The sequence below is a fragment of the Anneissia japonica genome, unplaced genomic scaffold (assembly GCF_011630105.1).
Source record: "Anneissia japonica isolate Jap-2015-1 unplaced genomic scaffold, ASM1163010v1 scaffold1889_len2455224_cov183, whole genome shotgun sequence".
In the NCBI taxonomy this organism is placed as follows: Eukaryota; Metazoa; Echinodermata; class Crinoidea; order Comatulida; family Comatulidae; genus Anneissia; species Anneissia japonica.
The window spans coordinates 290,133-309,211 of NW_022752980.1; the positions used below are offsets into that span (position 1 = coordinate 290,133).

The window sequence follows — 19,079 nt, forward strand, 5'->3', positions numbered from 1 at the left end:
TTGCATTTTAGGAACAAATAACGATTTTCCATGGTGACTACCAGTCCTCCACATAACAAATCTGTTGACGAAACATCAATTACAACATCACAAAAAAAAAATTGTCGGCGAAATGTCAGGTCGGCAAATTTGTTGTCAGCAAATTGGCTGTCGGCGAATTGGGTGTCGGCGAAACGTGCAGTAGGTGAAACATCCTGTCGGCGGATTCCGGTGTCGGTGCATTCTTTCGGTCAACAGTCTGTCGGCCAAACGTCCGTCGGCAAACTGGCTTTCGGCGAAATGTCATAGTACATTGTCCCCACTCCACACCGATTAATATCCAATGTTTTAAATGGTTGAAAAAAGATGGACTACTCCATTCAGGAGAAGGGTACACCTACATTTGTTTAAATAAATATATCAAATGACAAGGATCCATGAGGTTCTGACAACCTAACTAACGGTCACAACCTTCGGGGATGTTATAATAACGTTATGTGTTAACTGATATTGCACTTAATTGTAAGAACAGATTTAACACAATACTTAGTGAATGTTAATCTTACCAAATGAAAGTCCTTTAGCGATCATTTGCGTTCCTATTTCTCCGTCTCGGAGATTCTCGAAATACATCTTCACGTCAGTAGCATAGTCTAGACAACTCATGGGAAGTATTAGCGAATCAGAAAGCGCCCTCATAAGTTCTACCAAGATGTGACCGCTTGCCAAATGGAATTTGAAATCCGGATCGTAATAGGTCTCAACGAGTTCGAATGTTTCATAAACCGAATGGTAAGTGGGGTAAGATGCTACCGGGTATTTTACCTGAAAGATAAATAGTAATGATATATTAAATATATATTTGTATTATCACTTTCAATTATTGATTAGTTTTATTTATTTATAATTTTTAATTGTATAGGCCCAGGAGAATTATGCCAAGTAAACTTAATCACTTTAGAAATAACAGTCCTTTAACAAGACAAACGACATATACAAACCTCTGTAACTAAGTCTCACTATGAGTCTCTAGCTTTGAATTTGTTACTTGTGGCAGGAATTTAACCCAGAACCCTGGGGTTAGAAGATACCTATCTTAACAACAAGCTATTTAACGCCACTCTCTCTTCAACATCACTATCAGTGTACACTTCGATCATTCTGCGATGGAGTCGTCTCAATGATGTTAATGATAATAATAATTAAATGTTAAATTTTTACCTTGTCAAACGTGTATGTATAATCAGCTGCCGATATCCCAATTTGCTGCAAGAATGAGGCATAATCACTACCGGAACCTAATCCACCTATTCTGAAATTCAAAAGCAAAGGCAACGTAAACATCGTAAACACAGCTGACTGTAAATTGCTTATTATATATAGCCCACAAAACAAACAAAAAACGTTCTTATAACGTTCGCGAAAGTTGTGGTTTGGTATGTCACAAAATAACGTTCGCACAACGTTGCAGGAACGTTCAAACGTTATAACCTTGTGAAATTAAGGTCTAAGTACGTATATATCGGTCTACAAAATAAAGCATTCAACGCCAAACTTTAACGTTCTTATAACGTAATATTGTTAGTTGGCACTCCAAGTCTGAATTAATGAACCATAGCATCGGAGTAACCCTTATTAGATGTGTATAAGAGACAGCTATTAGGCTATTCCGTCATTAGAATTCAGTAAGTATAAAGTCGCAATAAAATCTATATTGGATATGGGACACAGAAAATGTAAAGACTGTTCATAACTTACTGTGGTTTTCCATTTTCACCCGGTGAAGATCTTGCTACCCATTTTTCGTATACATTGCCGCTACTATCTTCCGGGTCCATAACCTAATGTGAAAAAGTTGAATAATAATAAAACATTATTAACTATAATGACAAACTGCTAATGTATTCGAAGATTACGTAATATTGGCAAATAATGGAAAGCGAATAAATAATTTGTATTAAAGCCAGGTTCCGGAGGAAAAAGATGTTGATATGTTCAACTGATTTTTCAAAGACATAAAAACGGTGTTAGAGACGAAAAACTTTTACAGATACAGATTTTTGAAGGTTTAAAATATGGAGGAAAAGGGGGCGTAAAAGTTATATGATAATGATGATAGCCATAGCCCTTTAGTAGAGCCGTAGACGTATTCTAGCGTTTTGTCTTCAATATCCACTGTTCCGTGCCACTTTCTGATATCATCTATCCATGCTGTTATATGCCTTCCTCTCTTGAACTTTCCCGGCACTTCAACCTCAATAGTATAAAGTACTATGCTCTCCTCTCTGCGTTTCCAGTCGTAAAATTTAACAATTTTTTTTCTTATTATTTGTTACAACAAGCCATCCGCATTTCGTACCCCAATCAATTGTCGAAAATTTTCATTTGTAACCCGATCATGCCATGTAATACCCAGTATTCTTCTCCATATCCACATTTCTAGTCTCTGTCTTTTTTTTTAAGTTATATAATATATGATAAAAATTTATAATTAAATACTTTTTTTATGTTTTGCTTGTATATTGATGAATAGAGGTGGTTAACTCACAAAAGAAAGAAATAATAATATTACTTACCAGTTTAGTTGTTTCATAGATTAGTTTCTTGAGGTTCGGTGTAGCAGAGGCGCGTAAAACGTAGTTCCCTATATTCATAAATAACAAAAACAACCAAACATTAAAAAGAGTTAATTATATAGTACAATGTACATAATAATATCAGGCCATTATAATAATATTCGGATATACCAGAATATATTACCTTTTGCTATTTTTATAAGAGCTTTGAATGTATTTTTGCTTTTGTTTGTGTGTATGTAATAATAATCATATCAAATAATTATATAATAATACATAATAATAATCATTTATTTTACTTTTGATTTTTATGTGATTTATGCCACATATAGGCCTGCAGTATACTATAATCATCTTTTTTCACAATTCAGTTGTTGAAACTGCAATGAAATTATGTTATAACTTTTTTATTATGTTGATTATGAATAAAAAATACTTTGACTAAAATAGCCGGAAATGGGCAATAATGTGTAGTTAATAATGAATAGTAAGTGAAAAAAGAAACAGCATTGTTACCATATGGATTGATTACTTTTAAAAAATAATTTATTTGTAGCAAAGTTGTCGGTGTAACTATATTAAAATCTTGCAAAATGTTAAATTTTCTTATGTACAGAAAGAAATTTTTCCTAACCGTCAATAGCCACATCTACATTCAGGTACGTAACAGCCCTTTCTCCGAGATTTTTCGAAAATTCCTAAAGTTAGAAACCACATGACACAAACAAACATTAACAGGTAATATTTTTTTAATCTTAAAATTGTACACTTTGAAAATAATTCGTTATGCCCTGGTCATTTATTTAAAATTGACGCTCATCATGCGTTACTGTAAGATGCTGTAGGTTAAGATAGATAAACGTAGTAGAATAGACCATCTGGCAGCGTCATTGTGCTGAATTGCATATGGGCGTTGTCTGCTGGGGCAAATCCAGAGATGTCCGAAAGGGGGACCAAATTGGGACAGATCACCCCCCTTGGGTTTCAGGGGCATGACCCCTCGAAATTGTTCTTTTCTAGACGTCCGAAAATAACCTCTAAGGAGTTTTGGGCAATCATTTTTTGTCTTTTTCTTTCTTTCTTTCTTTCTTTCTTTCTTTCTTTTTTCTCTTCATTTTTATTTTACTTTCTAAAAAGTGTGGGGGGTCCGGTCCGCCCCCACCTCCCGCAAACCCGCCCTTGGTCTATGACTAGTTTAGCAGCCATCCGCTTAGTAACTTCATGATCACATCACTCCAAGTCTGAATTAATGAACCATAGCATCGGAGTAACCCTTATTCTTCTGATATGCAATGTGTTATTTAAAGTCCACACGAGCCAAGTGTGTACACACCTCCTGTCTCAGTTATCCGATAAGACTTTGTTCTACCAACTGAACCCTGGGCGAGGAGCGAATCGAACCATCACCGATGTTAAGGTCGTAGTTAGCTGCACCCCTGCCCTACCGCTAAGCCATCCAACAAGCTAAAATTTACACTTACCTCAATCCACTCTGTTGATCCAATAAGACCTTGCTCTTCTGCTCCCCAGCTTCCAAACACAAGAGTTCTGCGTGGCCTCCACCCTGAAATAAAATTTATAGTACTTACAATATCGTTTACAAATGGCCCTACTAAAAATATTTAAAAATATCTCGGAAACTAAATACAACCCGGCTAGATACGCGTTTAAAGCATACCAATTTGGTTGTATCAATTGATAACTTAAAATACATTTGAAACAAGGATTTTGTTTTGTATCCATACGGTAAAACGTTCCAAAGTAATGATGAAAGAAATTGTTTGGCGATAATGGGCACACAAGAGTGGCCGGATGGGCAGTACCGGTACTAAAGGATGTAACACCGAGCATAATAACCCCAAAATTGGAACAGGGGCGATATAATGCAAGGAACGTTGCAGGAACGTTCAAACGTTATAACCTTGTGAAATTAAGGTCTAAGTACGTATATATCGGTCTACAAAATAAAGCATTCAACGCCAAACTTTAACGTTCTTATAACGTAATATTGTTAGTTGGCATGGGAGCAAGATTATAAAGACCCAGACCACATCACCGCATGTTGCGATAGCTATCTGAAGCCACTATACCAAGAGGCACCAGGATTATATGAATGAATTTGGTTTTATGTGCTTAGTTTTAAACGTGTAAGTAAAGTAAGATATCGCATGAACGTATCATATTTCAACCTCATTACTATGACTATGGAGATAAACCTATTAGGCTATTCCGTCATTAGAATTCAGTAAGTATAAAGTCGCAATAAAATCTATATTGGATATGGGACACAGAAAATGTAAAGACTGTTCATAACTTACTGTGGTTTTCCATTTTCACCCGGTGAAGATCTTGCTTTACCGGTACTAAAGGATGTAACACCGAGCATAATAACCCCAAAATTGGAACAGGGGCGATATAATGCAAGGTTGGCGACCAAAAACCGCCAAAAAATTGGAAATATATACCAACTATTTCCCATTCCGGCTAAATATGCGTTTAAACATACGGAATTTTTTGAATCAATGCTTATTGATAACATTGTTGAAACAATTACTTTTATCTGTGTTGAAATTAGGTCTATATTGTTCTTGTTGGAACAAAAAAAATAATATTTGAATTTCTCTTTTTGTATTGAATTTCTCTTTTTGTATATTTTTTAAGCAAGTCATTAGGTTTTATTATTAGATTGCAAAAATATTTTTCTCGTAAATTAACAAATGTATAAATATACCAATGCTTTTTTTTTAAATACAGACACTTAGATTGGAATTTTAAAATATTGTAATGGAATGTATGTAAATTAGTAGAATGTACTTAAGCAACTTACTCATAATTTATGTCTATAGGTATACATACCCTTATCGACCATAGTGGAAAAAGCTCTTGCAACTTCCATAAGAACAGATATCCCTGATGAATCGTCAATTGCTCCGAAGGCCCATGCGTCTCTATGGCTACCAGCAATAACGTAGCGATCTGAAAACAATGTATGTTTATATCTTATACTCCTATAGGATAAATGTTTAGAATGTGTTACTAGTGGTTGTGGGAAGAATTGTGTTTCTGGGAATGTTCATTTTTGTTTATTGTATGACGTCGAATTTGTAATAAATAATAAAATACGTTGGTATAAACATTACAGATCTTACCTGGTTCGACCTCTCCTTTAATCATCCCGATCGTGTTGTATCCGTAACGTTTTTCATTTGACGAAAATATGTTCATTCTCACACGTCTGCAATTAAGTGAAACATACTTTGAAGCTATTTCTGAAACTATGAACCTTTGCGAATTGAACTAGAGCATTCAAACCATATAGTGCATATCCCCGCCCTGTGCCTGAATACAGTACCCACATTACGCAGGCTGTGAGAAGGCCTATAATAAGCGAAACTGCAGAACACCCTCAATGAGATAATAGAATGGAATTATTTTCTTTAGTGCTGCAGAATACCCTAAACAAATAATGGAATCACCTGTTGTATTCAAGCACATTGGTTTTTTTTTTGGTTTTTTTTTTTGGGGGGGGGGGGTTTAGCGCCGCAATCATCCTTTTTACGGTAAGGTATTGTTCTTAATTTTTTTTTTTTTTACTACAATGACCGTTGAGAAAATCAAGTATAATAATTTATTATTATAAAATATTTTTTCGAATTATTGTCTTTGGCTTTACTGTATTAGAAATAGCAAATCACTGCAAATGTTGTAAGACATAATTAATATGTTGAGTAATTAATTGTTTACTTGTCCTGGTCTGGGGTAGCAAATCCAGGTCCATAACGATAAGTAATGTTCAGGTTGCCTTTCCATGATGAAACAACCTCGTTTCCTCCGAGCAGTCTGCAGAAAACAAATTGAAAGCACATTAACCTAAATCCAAAATTACAATGATAGATATTAAAGTTAAAAACAAAAATACTATAGGTACAATAACAAAAGTAAAACAAATAGAAAAGGTGAGGCCATAATAACTCAACGTTTCGACTTTATTAAGTCATCATAAGGAATAACATATTTATAAACAGTGAACACAGAGAGAATAAGTATAAACAAATTTGTAGTAGGCCTCGTAAATAATGAAAGAACACATACAAGATCATAAGTAGGACCGGAAATGTGCTGCGGCGGCTGTTTATGATCTTTGTTTATAATTTTTTTAGGCCTATTTGTCTCTATTGTCGTGTATATTGAAGTAGACATGAGCCTCTGCGGTCTTTGTGTCATTTAAGAAAGTCATGAATCTTGAATATTATAAAACAAGTGTCTATTGAAACTTGAAACTAACTTGAAACTAACTCTTGTTATTCATGAAACTTGAATACCAAACATTAATCACTAGTCTCCGTATGATTCTGTTTCTTTCTATATGGAAATACGACGGTAAATGTTATAATAATCAGTTCAAAGCAATTAAACATGTTCTTGTCTCGTCGAAAGTGTGCACATAGACCACACATAGAATAAATCAAGAATAAATTTAGTCTAAAAAGCCAAACAAAGTAGGATTAACATAAAGCAGAATATTGACTAACTTCAGGAATTCAGTTGCATCGTCGTAACCGATCGGGTGCACTGGAATAGCTGGGAGCAAGGAGGCTATACTTTCTTCACTATTACGATACGTATAATCTGTAAAAGATCGAATCATTACCAATGACTAATAGAAACCACACATTTGCATAATCATTTTCATCATCATAATTATCCACTATTGTCAACATACCATCAACAAAAACAACAACAGCAATACACTATTTTTAATAAGAACCAATAAAATTTTTCCCAGGCTCAATGTTCTTATTTTTTTGCGATTTTAGGCTCAAAATGTTCTTAATTTGTTCTTAGTTTTATACACTTTACACGTAGAAAATTATTATTGTACAGCAGTATGTGTACTGTATTATAGAGGGTATTACATAGTAACTACTACTGCAAAAAGATACGGATAAGATGTTGGTTTACTATTTTTTTTTGTATAAAAATCTTATTTGACAGTTTACTTTGGGCTCAATTTGGTCTGATTTTGTTCTTAATTTGGTGGCAATTTCAGCCTCAATGTTCGTATAAAATGCGTTCTTATTAAAAAGAAAAAAAAAGCAGTAGAGTAGTAGTATCAGCAGCAGCAACAACGGTAGTATAGTAAGTATATATCATCGTTATCATCATAATCGTACCTATCATCATGTTGCATCGGTTGTGCATACTGACTTTTCTAACAGTGTTTCAAAATCGGGTGCAACGTGTTTAAGCATTCATCCTATTTAAATCACGGTAAATTCATAAAAATGATATAAAATTAAAACAGATTTCACAAAGTTTTATGTAGGCCTATAAGGCTTGACTCTTTCATTTTCTATTCTCTTTGACAATGTTCAAACATTGAAAGAAAGAAAAAATAACCTTTTGCCGGGTAGCCTTGGGTAAGAGGATCGCCTCTGCCCAAGTACGTCGACCCTCTTTGACAGCCTGTTCCAGGTAGATATATGCCCTCTGGATACACCTTTGCTCCAGGAACGGCGTAGTCTCCAGGATCGGAGTACAGTATTATCCCTGCTGCACCCGCCTCTGCAGCATTGCGTACCTTTACATATAGAAATTTATGAAATGTAATACGGTATCCGCTAACGATATTACAGTACGTCTAAATGCGTAATAAATTGTATACATATATTATACACGTGTTGTAAAACCTTAAAGTACAATTGCAAAATTATCAACTGTAAATGAGATTTCTTAGAATATCTGCGTCGGGCAGAATATATTAATATTTGCGTGTAATACACATAAACTTAGATTTTTGAGTTTGCGTATGCAGTTATACAAAATCACTAAAAACCGGATTTTTTACGTAATGGTCTATAGTACACAAAAGCTAAGAATATGAAAGATGTTTTAGGCGGGCGAAAACACTCTTAAATCGAAGTAACAACGTTGTCCTCTGGATATATGAATTGGATTTGAACGAAAGCTATTGAGTTGGAGTATATCCAGAACTGTCTATACTGAATATAGAGGTACAAAGTGCAGTAAAGTAATAAGTGAATTATTTTCGTGAGGTAGTTATAAATATTCTATTATTGTGGTTGTGGATAAACCTAGTTTGTATTTGATGCTTACCTTATCACCTCTGAATAATTTCCCATATCTTGCAATAACAACCTTCTCAGTCAAGTTCAAGGACAAGTTTCTTTGCAGGAAATGGAAGTCCTCCACGCGAGCGTAGTTAGCGTACACTAGTTCGCCCTACAGGTAAAATATGATTAAACGTGAATCAATTTAATAAGTCAGTCATTAGTCTAACATGCTATTATATTGGCTCTCTCAGAACCTCAATTCATAATTCTTAATTAAAGGCAGGTTCCGGAGGAAAAAATTGTTTTGATATATTGTAGGCCTACAACATGATTTTTTTTCACGAAAGCATATTTGGCATGAAAATTCAGAAGCGGACAATGAAAAAAATTTCTTTAAAATGATTGTGTCATCCTGGCTAAAGATATTAGTAAATAAATAAATAAGTAAATAAATACAGATTTTTTAATAATAAAAAAAAATGGAAGGAACCACCCATTTTTCCACTAGTTTTTAAATATTTGAAAATCTCAGTATCTCATTAACCACTCTCTAAAACCACTGTCAACAATAAAATGTGAACTCTTCGTTCTCGATTGACTTTATGAGGATTGAGAAGTTATGGTGCATTCACACCGAATCCGAATTTGTTGGATTTCAACCCTTACCGAAGCGATCAGAAAATGGAATCAGTGTGTAACAATAGAGACGCTGGCGTTCAGGGCTTCGGAGACGTGGCCAAAATCGATTCGGATCCGAAGTGAATGTAGCTCTAAAACTCAATGAAGTATGTAGGCAATGAAGTACAACTCATGAGATTAAAAAAAAAAAAAAACCTTCTAGCTCGGTAGTGAAGAACATGCGTTGCAAAGTTTGTCTACAATCAAACATGTACAACTAAAGTTACACCAAACCATAGGGTTACTAATCTCGCGTTGAAGATTATTATACCAAAAATTAGCATTAACCAACTTTCGTCATTTCTCGGATTGTTGTTTCACAAATCACAATTGTTTCCGTGAAATGAGAGTTCAACCTACGTCTTATTTTCGTATATTTCATGATACCCTGCGGTAGGGTAGGCCTAGTTCCAAGACTTAATTATTCTGTTTAGACCTATTTGTGAAAAGCCAAGTAATAAGAAAATTATTTTACTTACCCGTCCTGAACATCGTATATAATGATAGTCTTAACTAACTCGAATGTTATTGAATAAGATATCGTATATGCTAGACTTGCCACAAGTCTCTAATTTATTGATTTTTCGTAAAATTAGCGAATTTCGGAATGCGCCACCAGCGTCAGTTTATGTCGAGAAACTTTTTTGATGCGAATTAAAAAAATAATCCAAGAAAAAGTATACTATGAAACGCCAAGCAAATAGGTAATATGGAACGCCATTTGTGCCAAAATCGATTTTTTTTCTAGCTTTTTGACTGATTAAAGATTAGGGACTGGCACCCAGTCTAAGTATATGCCTATCAATCAATCAATTGTTCCATTGATATGGCGCCATTCCGACTGTCTTTGCTCGTGGTGCCGGTCCAAAATCAAGATTATTAAAAAAGATAGTAGTAAGATAGTAGTTAGTGACAAATGATATCTGGGACCCTAAATTAAAAGAAATCTCGGAAACATTTTTATGTGGTGTTAATATTAATTAAACAAAACACTATAGCAATTTATTGGTGAGACTAACTGTGATGATCCCTGCTGGTGAATAAGCGTTGAAAGGGGGCAGTAGATCGTCTCGCTCCAACTCTGGGTCGCCAAGGGAGTCCTCCTTCAATTGTGTTGTAAATATAGGATTTCCGGCTGCATTCAGTAGTTCAATCTGATAAATGTAGAAATAGACAATTATTATTATTAATTATTATTATTATTATTATTATTATTATTATTATTATTATTATTATTATTATTAATAATAATAATAATAATAGTATTGTTATCATCATCACCATAATCATCCTCATCATCAGCATTAACATCATCATCTTTGAACTATCAACTATCATCTCCTTTGTTTGAAATTAGCCAATTTAAACTTACTCTGTTCTCTTCTCCCACTACCTCAGACGGAAATGATAAAAGAACGTTGTAACTCAAAACCTCAGCGCTCATTCCCCAGTCAATCCATTTCTCTTTCATCCATTCTGCTTGTTCTTTGCTAAATTTCGTTCCAGCAACGTGCGGATTACTAGTCATGTACCTAAAAATGATGTTTAGAAAAAAGCAGTAAAGGCATTGCAATCTGAAATTATGTTTCCATGATGACCGTCTCATAAAACTATCCGACTCACGCAATACATTTTGTGGATAAATAGATTCGGTTTTATAGTATGTCCAAGCTTGGTTTCAGGTTAAATTTGGGAAAAGTTCCCTTATGCATAGGTCCACGGCGTTCTCTTTACCAACTAAAATAATAGGTCACACAGAGACAAGAAGTTAAACCCCGTCGAACATATCAATACAACACTGGCTTTAGAAAAAATATTTGGGCAGTGTATAGGCCTATTTCACAACGTCTCAGAAAACCAGCGCGTACCAAGATGGCCCTTGAACCACACTGACCTCCGCCGGAAATTATCAGACCTTTCGGACAGTTTAACTACTTCTCCACCACTACCGACAGAATGCCGGAGTCACATTAACTGGCTATTTAAATCTAAACATGTGATATACTGGCTTTAAATTATATCCGATGTTATCTGAACTCATTTCTTTCAAATTCAATTGCCATTTATTCAATAATGAATTAAAATACAAAAATGAGTTTTGAATGGGAAAGATAAATGTGAATTAAAAAGACAAATCAGACCAATATATTAGGATCATCATGATTAGAAGTAATACTGGCAGGGACGTAGCAAGAATTTTGAAAGGGGTGGGGGGAGCTGTTATGTGAATTACGTAGGACCCCGGCGGGGTCAAGGGGGCGAATCCCCCTGTGAAGTAGCGCACTCTGAACGTTCTTAGGACTCTTTGAGAGGATAAAGTGAAAATTGCAATAGATGCATTATAAATAAGCGTAAAAATAATTATATAATAAATCAACAGTTTCATATCCAATAATTCGAAAGAGAGGAACCAGGGAGGGACATTCACAGACTGAGCAACCACTCACCTCAGACCCACCATGGTTTAAGGCTGAGGTAAGAAAATGTATGATTTGGGCATCTCTAGACGGCCGGAAATTACACTCTCGCACTTCAATTTGAATATATTTTTCTTTTTTTCCTTAAAAAATGAGGGCGAGGGGGGGGGGGGCTTGATTCCACCGCTGCTCAAAACATTCTTTATCCAGAATAGTCATAATCACGAAAAATGGAAATGAAAAACCAGATCACATCCTAAAAACAAACAGCAGTCACTAAGACATACATCAGGAGCCGACTCGATGGAGTTTAATGTCATACCCAGGGAAGGGCACAGATCTGTTTTGAAAGGTGGAGGGGGAGGGCATTTTGTAAAGTCGACACCCACCTCAGCCCCACCATGGGTGGAGCTGAGGTGAGAAAATTTGAGGAAATAGTACCTCTAGATGGCCAGAAATGACACTTTTAGTAAATTTCATCATCATCACATCACCATTAGTCAAAATTAAGCGCCAAAAAAAAATTCTCAAGATCTTTTATCAGGGATTTTTGACAACCATAGAGATCTTCTTAATGTGTGTGTGATATACCACAGAAAACAAAGCTTAAAAACATTGTATTTGAGTATGTACTTTACATAGGCCTACTTCAAAAACGTGATTTCACAACCACCACAGCCCCACCATGGCTGGGGCTGAGGTGAGAAAATTTGAGGAATTAGTACCTCTCGAGATGGCCGGAAATGACACTTTTATATAGTAAAATTCATCATCATCAAATCACCATTATAGTCAAAATGAAACGCCAACAAATTTCTCATGATCTTGTATCAGGGATCTACTTAATATCCAGGACAACTTAGGCCTAACTATAGCTTATTAAGCTTTAACTATATATACTATATTATGATCAACAAATCACAGCTTTTTTCGCATTTTGCACGATTTTCTTCACTTTTTATTGCTATTACTATTATTACTATCAATTATTACTATCGTCATCATCATCATCATCATCATCATTGTTATTATTATTATTACTATTAGTAGTAGTAGTATTATTAAACAAAAATTTTAAGAAACTTTGAAAAGGATAAAAACGAAATTGAACCACAGTATCGCATTTCTATCTTAAAAGACTTGGCCTGAGATTTTTGAATTTAAGATTTTTTTTAAATCACGCTTAGGCCTATGTATAACGTGTACTGATGCATTACATGTTTTAAAAATATTCATTTTGAGTGATCCCAAGAAAGAATTTGTATTGGCTCAAGAATAAGCTTTAAAATTGTAACACTGTGTACAAAGGGGGTGGGGGAGCCTAGGCTCCCACGGCTCCCCCCCCCCCTGGATTCGTCCCTGAATACTGGTCTCATCATGACCCCATGAAATAGATAAATGGGGGAAAAAAAGAAAACTTAAGAGCTTCTTCAATAAGATTGCGATGAATTATCTCATGAGTCATATGCTTATTCTTGTCCTATGCAAGCTTCTATATTTTTTGGAACATACGCCGGAGGGTTAGATTTTATACCGGAATATCCATTAATGTCTCCCATTGCCAATAGCAAAGGCGCAAAATCCTCCTGTAAAGACAATCATCTGCAATTATTGTCCATGTGCAAGCACCCACAGGGAGCAGAGTGCAGCTCAGTCGATTAAACTGTTGGTAGGCATTGTGTGTATTGAACCGTAGGTCTCCGGTTCAATTCCCAGCTGCTCTCCTTGCTGGAAGGCTGAAATGCAAGTTTCGACAGTGCACCGTTTTTCGGATGAGGCGTTTAAGCCGTTGGTCCCGTGTACATTATGGTCCATGTGCACGTTAATGAACGTAGTACACTATTCGGAAAAGAGTAGCTGCAGGGGTGCTACCAGGATATGTCGACGGTGGGTACGACCCTGGGTTGGGGCAGGGGTGGCGACTCCTCGACGAGAGCAAGTGCGTGGTCGGACGCCGGTTGAAATCTCACGGAAGTGATCCAGGGGAAAATCTCCCAGAAAATATGACAATTTAATGGTTGAACAGGCTTATTTATTTAAGAATTTTAGCGTCTACTAATTGCTTGATTGAGTGATTTTATTCAGTATCTTAATCAGTAAATACAAAAATACAAAGTAATCAATGACAAAGAAAACAAAGACAAAATACTAAGGATGACTAAAGAAAGGTAAAATATAAACACCATTTTCGTATGGGTCTTCATTATTAAAATAGAACGTACAAAAACATAGAAGCAAAAAAGCAGCATAAGATAGAAACAAAATTTAGTAATGTTTGACAATAAATAAATTGCAATATAAAAGCTGTCTCTTATACACATCTAGATGTGTATAAGAGACAGGATATATTTCATATGTTGTATAATCATCACATTTAATACGCTCAAAAAGGTAAGACGGGCTACCTTAATTGATTTAACGTTAATACAATATCATTACTCAGTGAATTTTCTTTAATCGCGTTTTAATATTGTATACAGTTTAGTACGTGTATACCTGTACATTTCGTTAGTGCTTTTGTAGATGTGTGCTTCATCTTTAGTTAATTCTTCTTTTTTTTTAAATAATTTTCTTTTGTTTAACCATTTGTAATATATGTTACAAACTTGTAACGTTTTAGATGCTCGTCGACCATCCTTGCTCAAGCATTGATTCTTAATGCTGGTCAAACCGCTATATACGCGGTCTGATACGCCCTCTATCGGTAGGTGAGTTTTAATCTTTGAGACAGGTGTCCTCCTTGTCTTTTTTTTTTTTTTTTGGTTGTTTAGTTAACTTGTAAATGAAACATTTATTGATATTTTTTGTAATCAAGTGCAACGTACCACTCGTGTGTGTGCCACCGTTTCAAAGGTGTATGTGCAAAGTAAATAAATCATTACATACGGTACAAAGGTGAAGTGGTTAATGAATTCCCATTATTTTAGGCTGGTAGACTGTTATTGACAATGACAATGGCAATAAAAATAATAATTCTTCATTTTCCTTAAGAAAAAAAAATCAGCAGTATAACGTACTAAAATATTGTAAAATTGTTTGGCCTTAATATAAAGTTTTGGATAGAAAAGGCGATATACACATACATAATTACTAATTACATAATGATACGTACATGAAAAATTTTCAAAGAACTAATAATATTTCTAACATGATATTTTTTTCTTACATTCAAGTGTTTAAAATTCAGCATTATTTGAGCATGCCGATCGATCATCATAATAAACAAACATCATTATTTATCTCCAAGATATGCAGCACGGCCAACAATTCCTTCACCTGCATTAAAAATACTCGCTCTGATATTCCCCATCTTCATGCTAAGCGCACCTAGTGTAAGTTTTTTTTATAATTTCTAGCGGAAATATCAACTTCAGGGGGCGGCTCTTGAATTTTTCAAACGTGAGGACAGATAAGTAGCGATTATTTCAATACATAACATTGATATGCATTGCAATTTTAAATTGTATTACCAAAACGGGGGACACGTGCCCCGTGCCCCCCCCCCCTTTACTGGATACGCTCCTGAGCTTGAAACTCAAAAGAAATATATTGTACATATACGCAGAAGTCTGAAATAATATTCTACATTTTCCCTCTCTCTGACCACAAAGACTTATTTCACAAAGGATTAGCTTCCTGATTGACCTGCTGAATACCGTAGCCTACTAATGCCAATTTAAAATATGATTGAAGTGTTTACCGATAACTGATAGCTGGTATAAATTGTAGGCTTATCTATGTCATTAATAGATATACTCGGTGAAGATATATAACTATGTCATTAATAGTTACATATTTTCGCAGAGTATACAAAATACAGTACCGGTACTTTGGTTACTACACTGTGTGCTTAGTTCAGAACGCGGACTCCATGGACAATCTTCACCATCGTTAAAGTAAATTACTTGGAACATCTAACACAGTGTTGGTATTGTTCATTAAAAGACATTTATTGATGTTTTTGCTATCACTGTATTAACTAAGATAAGTTACAATAAATATAATTAATTAATTAATTACAGACTTTACCAAAGAAAAATAAGGAAGCCAATGTACAGATGAGTTCACATGCATTGGTAAAACAAAATTATTAAATATACGATATAAACATGATTTGCAGTGTCCAGATCATGGTAATTTGAATACCGCGCCCCAATTCATTTGGTAGCCTCGCGGATAAGTTGGTGAACATAAATTAGAGGTACAGCCATGGGAGGCACACAACAGGTTATTTGGGCTTCAATCATAAAGAAAATATCCATTTTATACACTGGCTTACACTACCCAGTTAATTCACTCTCATGTATACCGTGACTATGAATATTCAAGACAAAACCTATAGAAATAAGTGTATAAGTCATTACATTTTGTAGGTGTAGTAACCCTTCTCTATTATTATAGCTTTATTACGGTACAGAAAGGCTATTTTATTATCCATTGATCCACTTTCCTTCCTCCAGTGCATTCATTTACACTGGCGGTTCAAATTTTTTTTTGAAAATTGAGAAAAAAAAAGAAATTATATTCAAATTTAAGTCTGAGAGTGTCATTTCCGGCCAGCTACAGTAGGGGTGTGCCATAATAATAAATGTCTTACCCCAGCACCTCCAACCATGGTGGGGCTGAGGTAATCTAAACCCTCATCTGTAAAAGTGTCTCCCATGGTCCCCTTCTATTTCGAATTCCTGGATCCGCCACTGATTTATTGCTGTAATTATTTTGTTTGTACTTGTTTTTAGTTTTCATTACTTGGTCTTTGATTGATTTCATTAACATCAAATTACATTATCATCATTATCATTAGGAAATGAATTTCGCAGATGTGCATGCCTGACTTCCTTTGGTTTGAATATCAACAGTTCGAGTACACAATTAGATCAAAACGCAGAAATTTGGTTATCTTCGTACATGGTATGCTTAAGACCTTATAACTGTGTTATATAGAATTTACATGTATATCTGGAAATAAATGAATAAATGAATACCAATACAGTATTACATATATTAATATCTTAATGGTAATCTTACATATCTTTTGATTATTTTAAATGGACCTAGAATTTTCCAAATGTGGGAGCTAAATTATCAAAATAAAAAAAAATGGGGAGCACCAGCCTACCTCGAAGGGAAACACCGTGCTACCATGGACCTATCATGGTGCTACCTACTGGATCCGCCTTCTGGGCATGAACAGTGGAGAATGGCAAGAGAAAACAAGCCACCAACTAAATTTATATAAGCTAGAAAGATAAAAGCATTAATTTAAAAAAAATGGGTACCTTCATCAAATGTTGATACAACTCTGACATACACAAGGTAGGCCTACTTATTAGATACAAGAAAACCTATAAAAAATATTGGGTGACAGGACAAACCACCTATAGGCTATAATAAATTTCACACGGATAGTGGTGGCCACTGTATAGAAAATTAATTTGATTGGTATTTAATATATCGGTATAAATACATTAATGGATAAGAACCCCGTGATGAGTCAAAGCAATACACACAGTTTATAAAACAGCTATAATAAAAGGCGATACATATAAAACAAAATAATGAAAAGTTCGTTATTATTTCGTTTTTACTACTGGGTATAATTTCATAGGTAATATTATATAATAAATGTCACAATATAAACATAGGTTGTATCTTTAGGTATAGTGTTCTAAAATGCCTTCTGGAGAGAGAGTGTATATTTAAAGTCTTTGGCTTACCACTAAGCTACCAAGTGTGTACAAGTGAGTCGAATGGCAGAGCGGTTAAGGCAGGGGCACCGCAACCTACAGTCATCGGCTCTGGTTCGAACGGCACGGTTAAGGGTTCTGGTGGTGGAACAAGTCTTTTTGAATAAGGACTATAAACCCTATGTCCAGTGTGCACTATTGACTCACTCTCACTTTAAAGAACCCAGTACATCTTTCGAGACGAGCATGGGTGGGGTGGGGGAGGTTTATCCCGATGTGTTGGTCCATACTGTCCCTGTTAACCTGTGGTTATAGATCGTTGGGTCATCTGCTTTGTACATGCGTTAACGTAAACGTAAAAACGTAAACCGAATATATTTAAAGCCAAATAGGCATATGCAACTCAAAATCTAAATACTGTACCATATAAGTCCGTTTCGTAATGCAAAACATAAAAACTCGCTCAGAATCCAATGTGCAATACTCATCCAACCAAAGCTTTAAAATGAACTCATAGCACTTGGTCTAACCAAATGAATTTTAAAAATAAAATTAAAACCAACAAAAATGCTTCATTCTCGTCAAACTCTTATAACCTTATAATATATACTCCCAATTTGGTGTTTTAGAAGCCTGAACTATTGTAGGTTACAAGGTAAGGGTAGCCTAAACCAAAATTTTGCCCAGGCTTAGTGTTCTTATTTGTTCTTTGCCAATTTCAGACTGAAAATTTTAATATTTTGTTCTTATTTTACACACACTGAGGGGGAAATTATACATTTCACTGGATATTTTGATATTTTGTGTCGTTCAATGATGGGACATTTTACATTATATCACATGAATGAAATTAATGGAGTTAATGTTCATATAAACCTTTTAAGCATTCAAACTTAACTGTATGTAATGAGCTTGTTTTGTTGTTTTTTTCTATTTAAACAATAATAAAACTTCATTTGACATTTTACCTCAGCCTCAGAAATTTCAGAAACAGTGTTCGGTATGAAATGTGTTCTTATTTTTTAAAAAATGTATTCCACCAAATGGAAAAATATAAAATAACAACAATAGTATTCGAACTACACAATGTTTATACTAGAAATTCATCATCGTTAACTGTGCCACTCAAAGAAATTACCAAGCCAACAGAGATAAGGCCAACAACTACTTATCTTATGAAAACATATTATTACAGTACCTTGATCTCATTAGCATTTAGAGTAGGCCATATACAATGTTATTAAAAAACATCTGATAGTCCAAATAAAATTTTGTTTTAAATAATTTATTTCTGTATTTATCATGCAATCTTTATTGAATTGTCAAATATTTTATGTTTCACGAGACCTTCTTGTCTTAGCTCAATGGTCACCCTCTTTAAACACACAGTAGTTAATAGGAGTGTCTATGCAGTTTCGAACGCGAGTAGGTGACTTAACTAATTTCCTAGATTCTGTATCAGTTAATCTAATAGGAAGTCGCTAAATGTTTGCGCACTTTCCCTTCGATTTCTTTTGTGTAACTTTGAGATACCTAATGAGTGTTAATCTAGTAATTTTGTAGACAAACAGTAAATCCTACATTTTCAAAATTCGTTTGAACATATTTCACTCCAAATGCACAAAAACATAATAACGCTACTTAATTCGGTTTATAAAATTTTCCCAA

General features: G+C 34.7%; 1 protein-coding gene across 1 annotated transcript in view; it reads right to left on the bottom strand.

The window, feature by feature from the left end:
* LOC117122546 (putative N-acetylated-alpha-linked acidic dipeptidase) overlaps positions 1–19,079 on the bottom strand; it is a 26,332-nt gene that overhangs the window by 5,960 nt on the left and 1,293 nt on the right. The window contains exons 2-15 of the mRNA XM_033268148.1: positions 10,680–10,839; positions 10,327–10,461; positions 8,673–8,798; positions 7,956–8,136; positions 7,088–7,184; positions 6,300–6,395; positions 5,705–5,790; positions 5,412–5,531; positions 4,037–4,119; positions 3,190–3,253; positions 2,556–2,623; positions 1,738–1,820; positions 1,201–1,291; positions 546–804 (exon numbers count right to left, since the gene is read on the bottom strand). Of these exons, the coding sequence (XP_033124039.1) occupies positions 546–804; positions 1,201–1,291; positions 1,738–1,820; positions 2,556–2,623; positions 3,190–3,253; positions 4,037–4,119; positions 5,412–5,531; positions 5,705–5,790; positions 6,300–6,395; positions 7,088–7,184; positions 7,956–8,136; positions 8,673–8,798; positions 10,327–10,461; positions 10,680–10,839 (1,649 nt within the window). The remainder of the gene's footprint in view (positions 1–545; positions 805–1,200; positions 1,292–1,737; positions 1,821–2,555; positions 2,624–3,189; positions 3,254–4,036; positions 4,120–5,411; positions 5,532–5,704; positions 5,791–6,299; positions 6,396–7,087; positions 7,185–7,955; positions 8,137–8,672; positions 8,799–10,326; positions 10,462–10,679; positions 10,840–19,079) is intronic.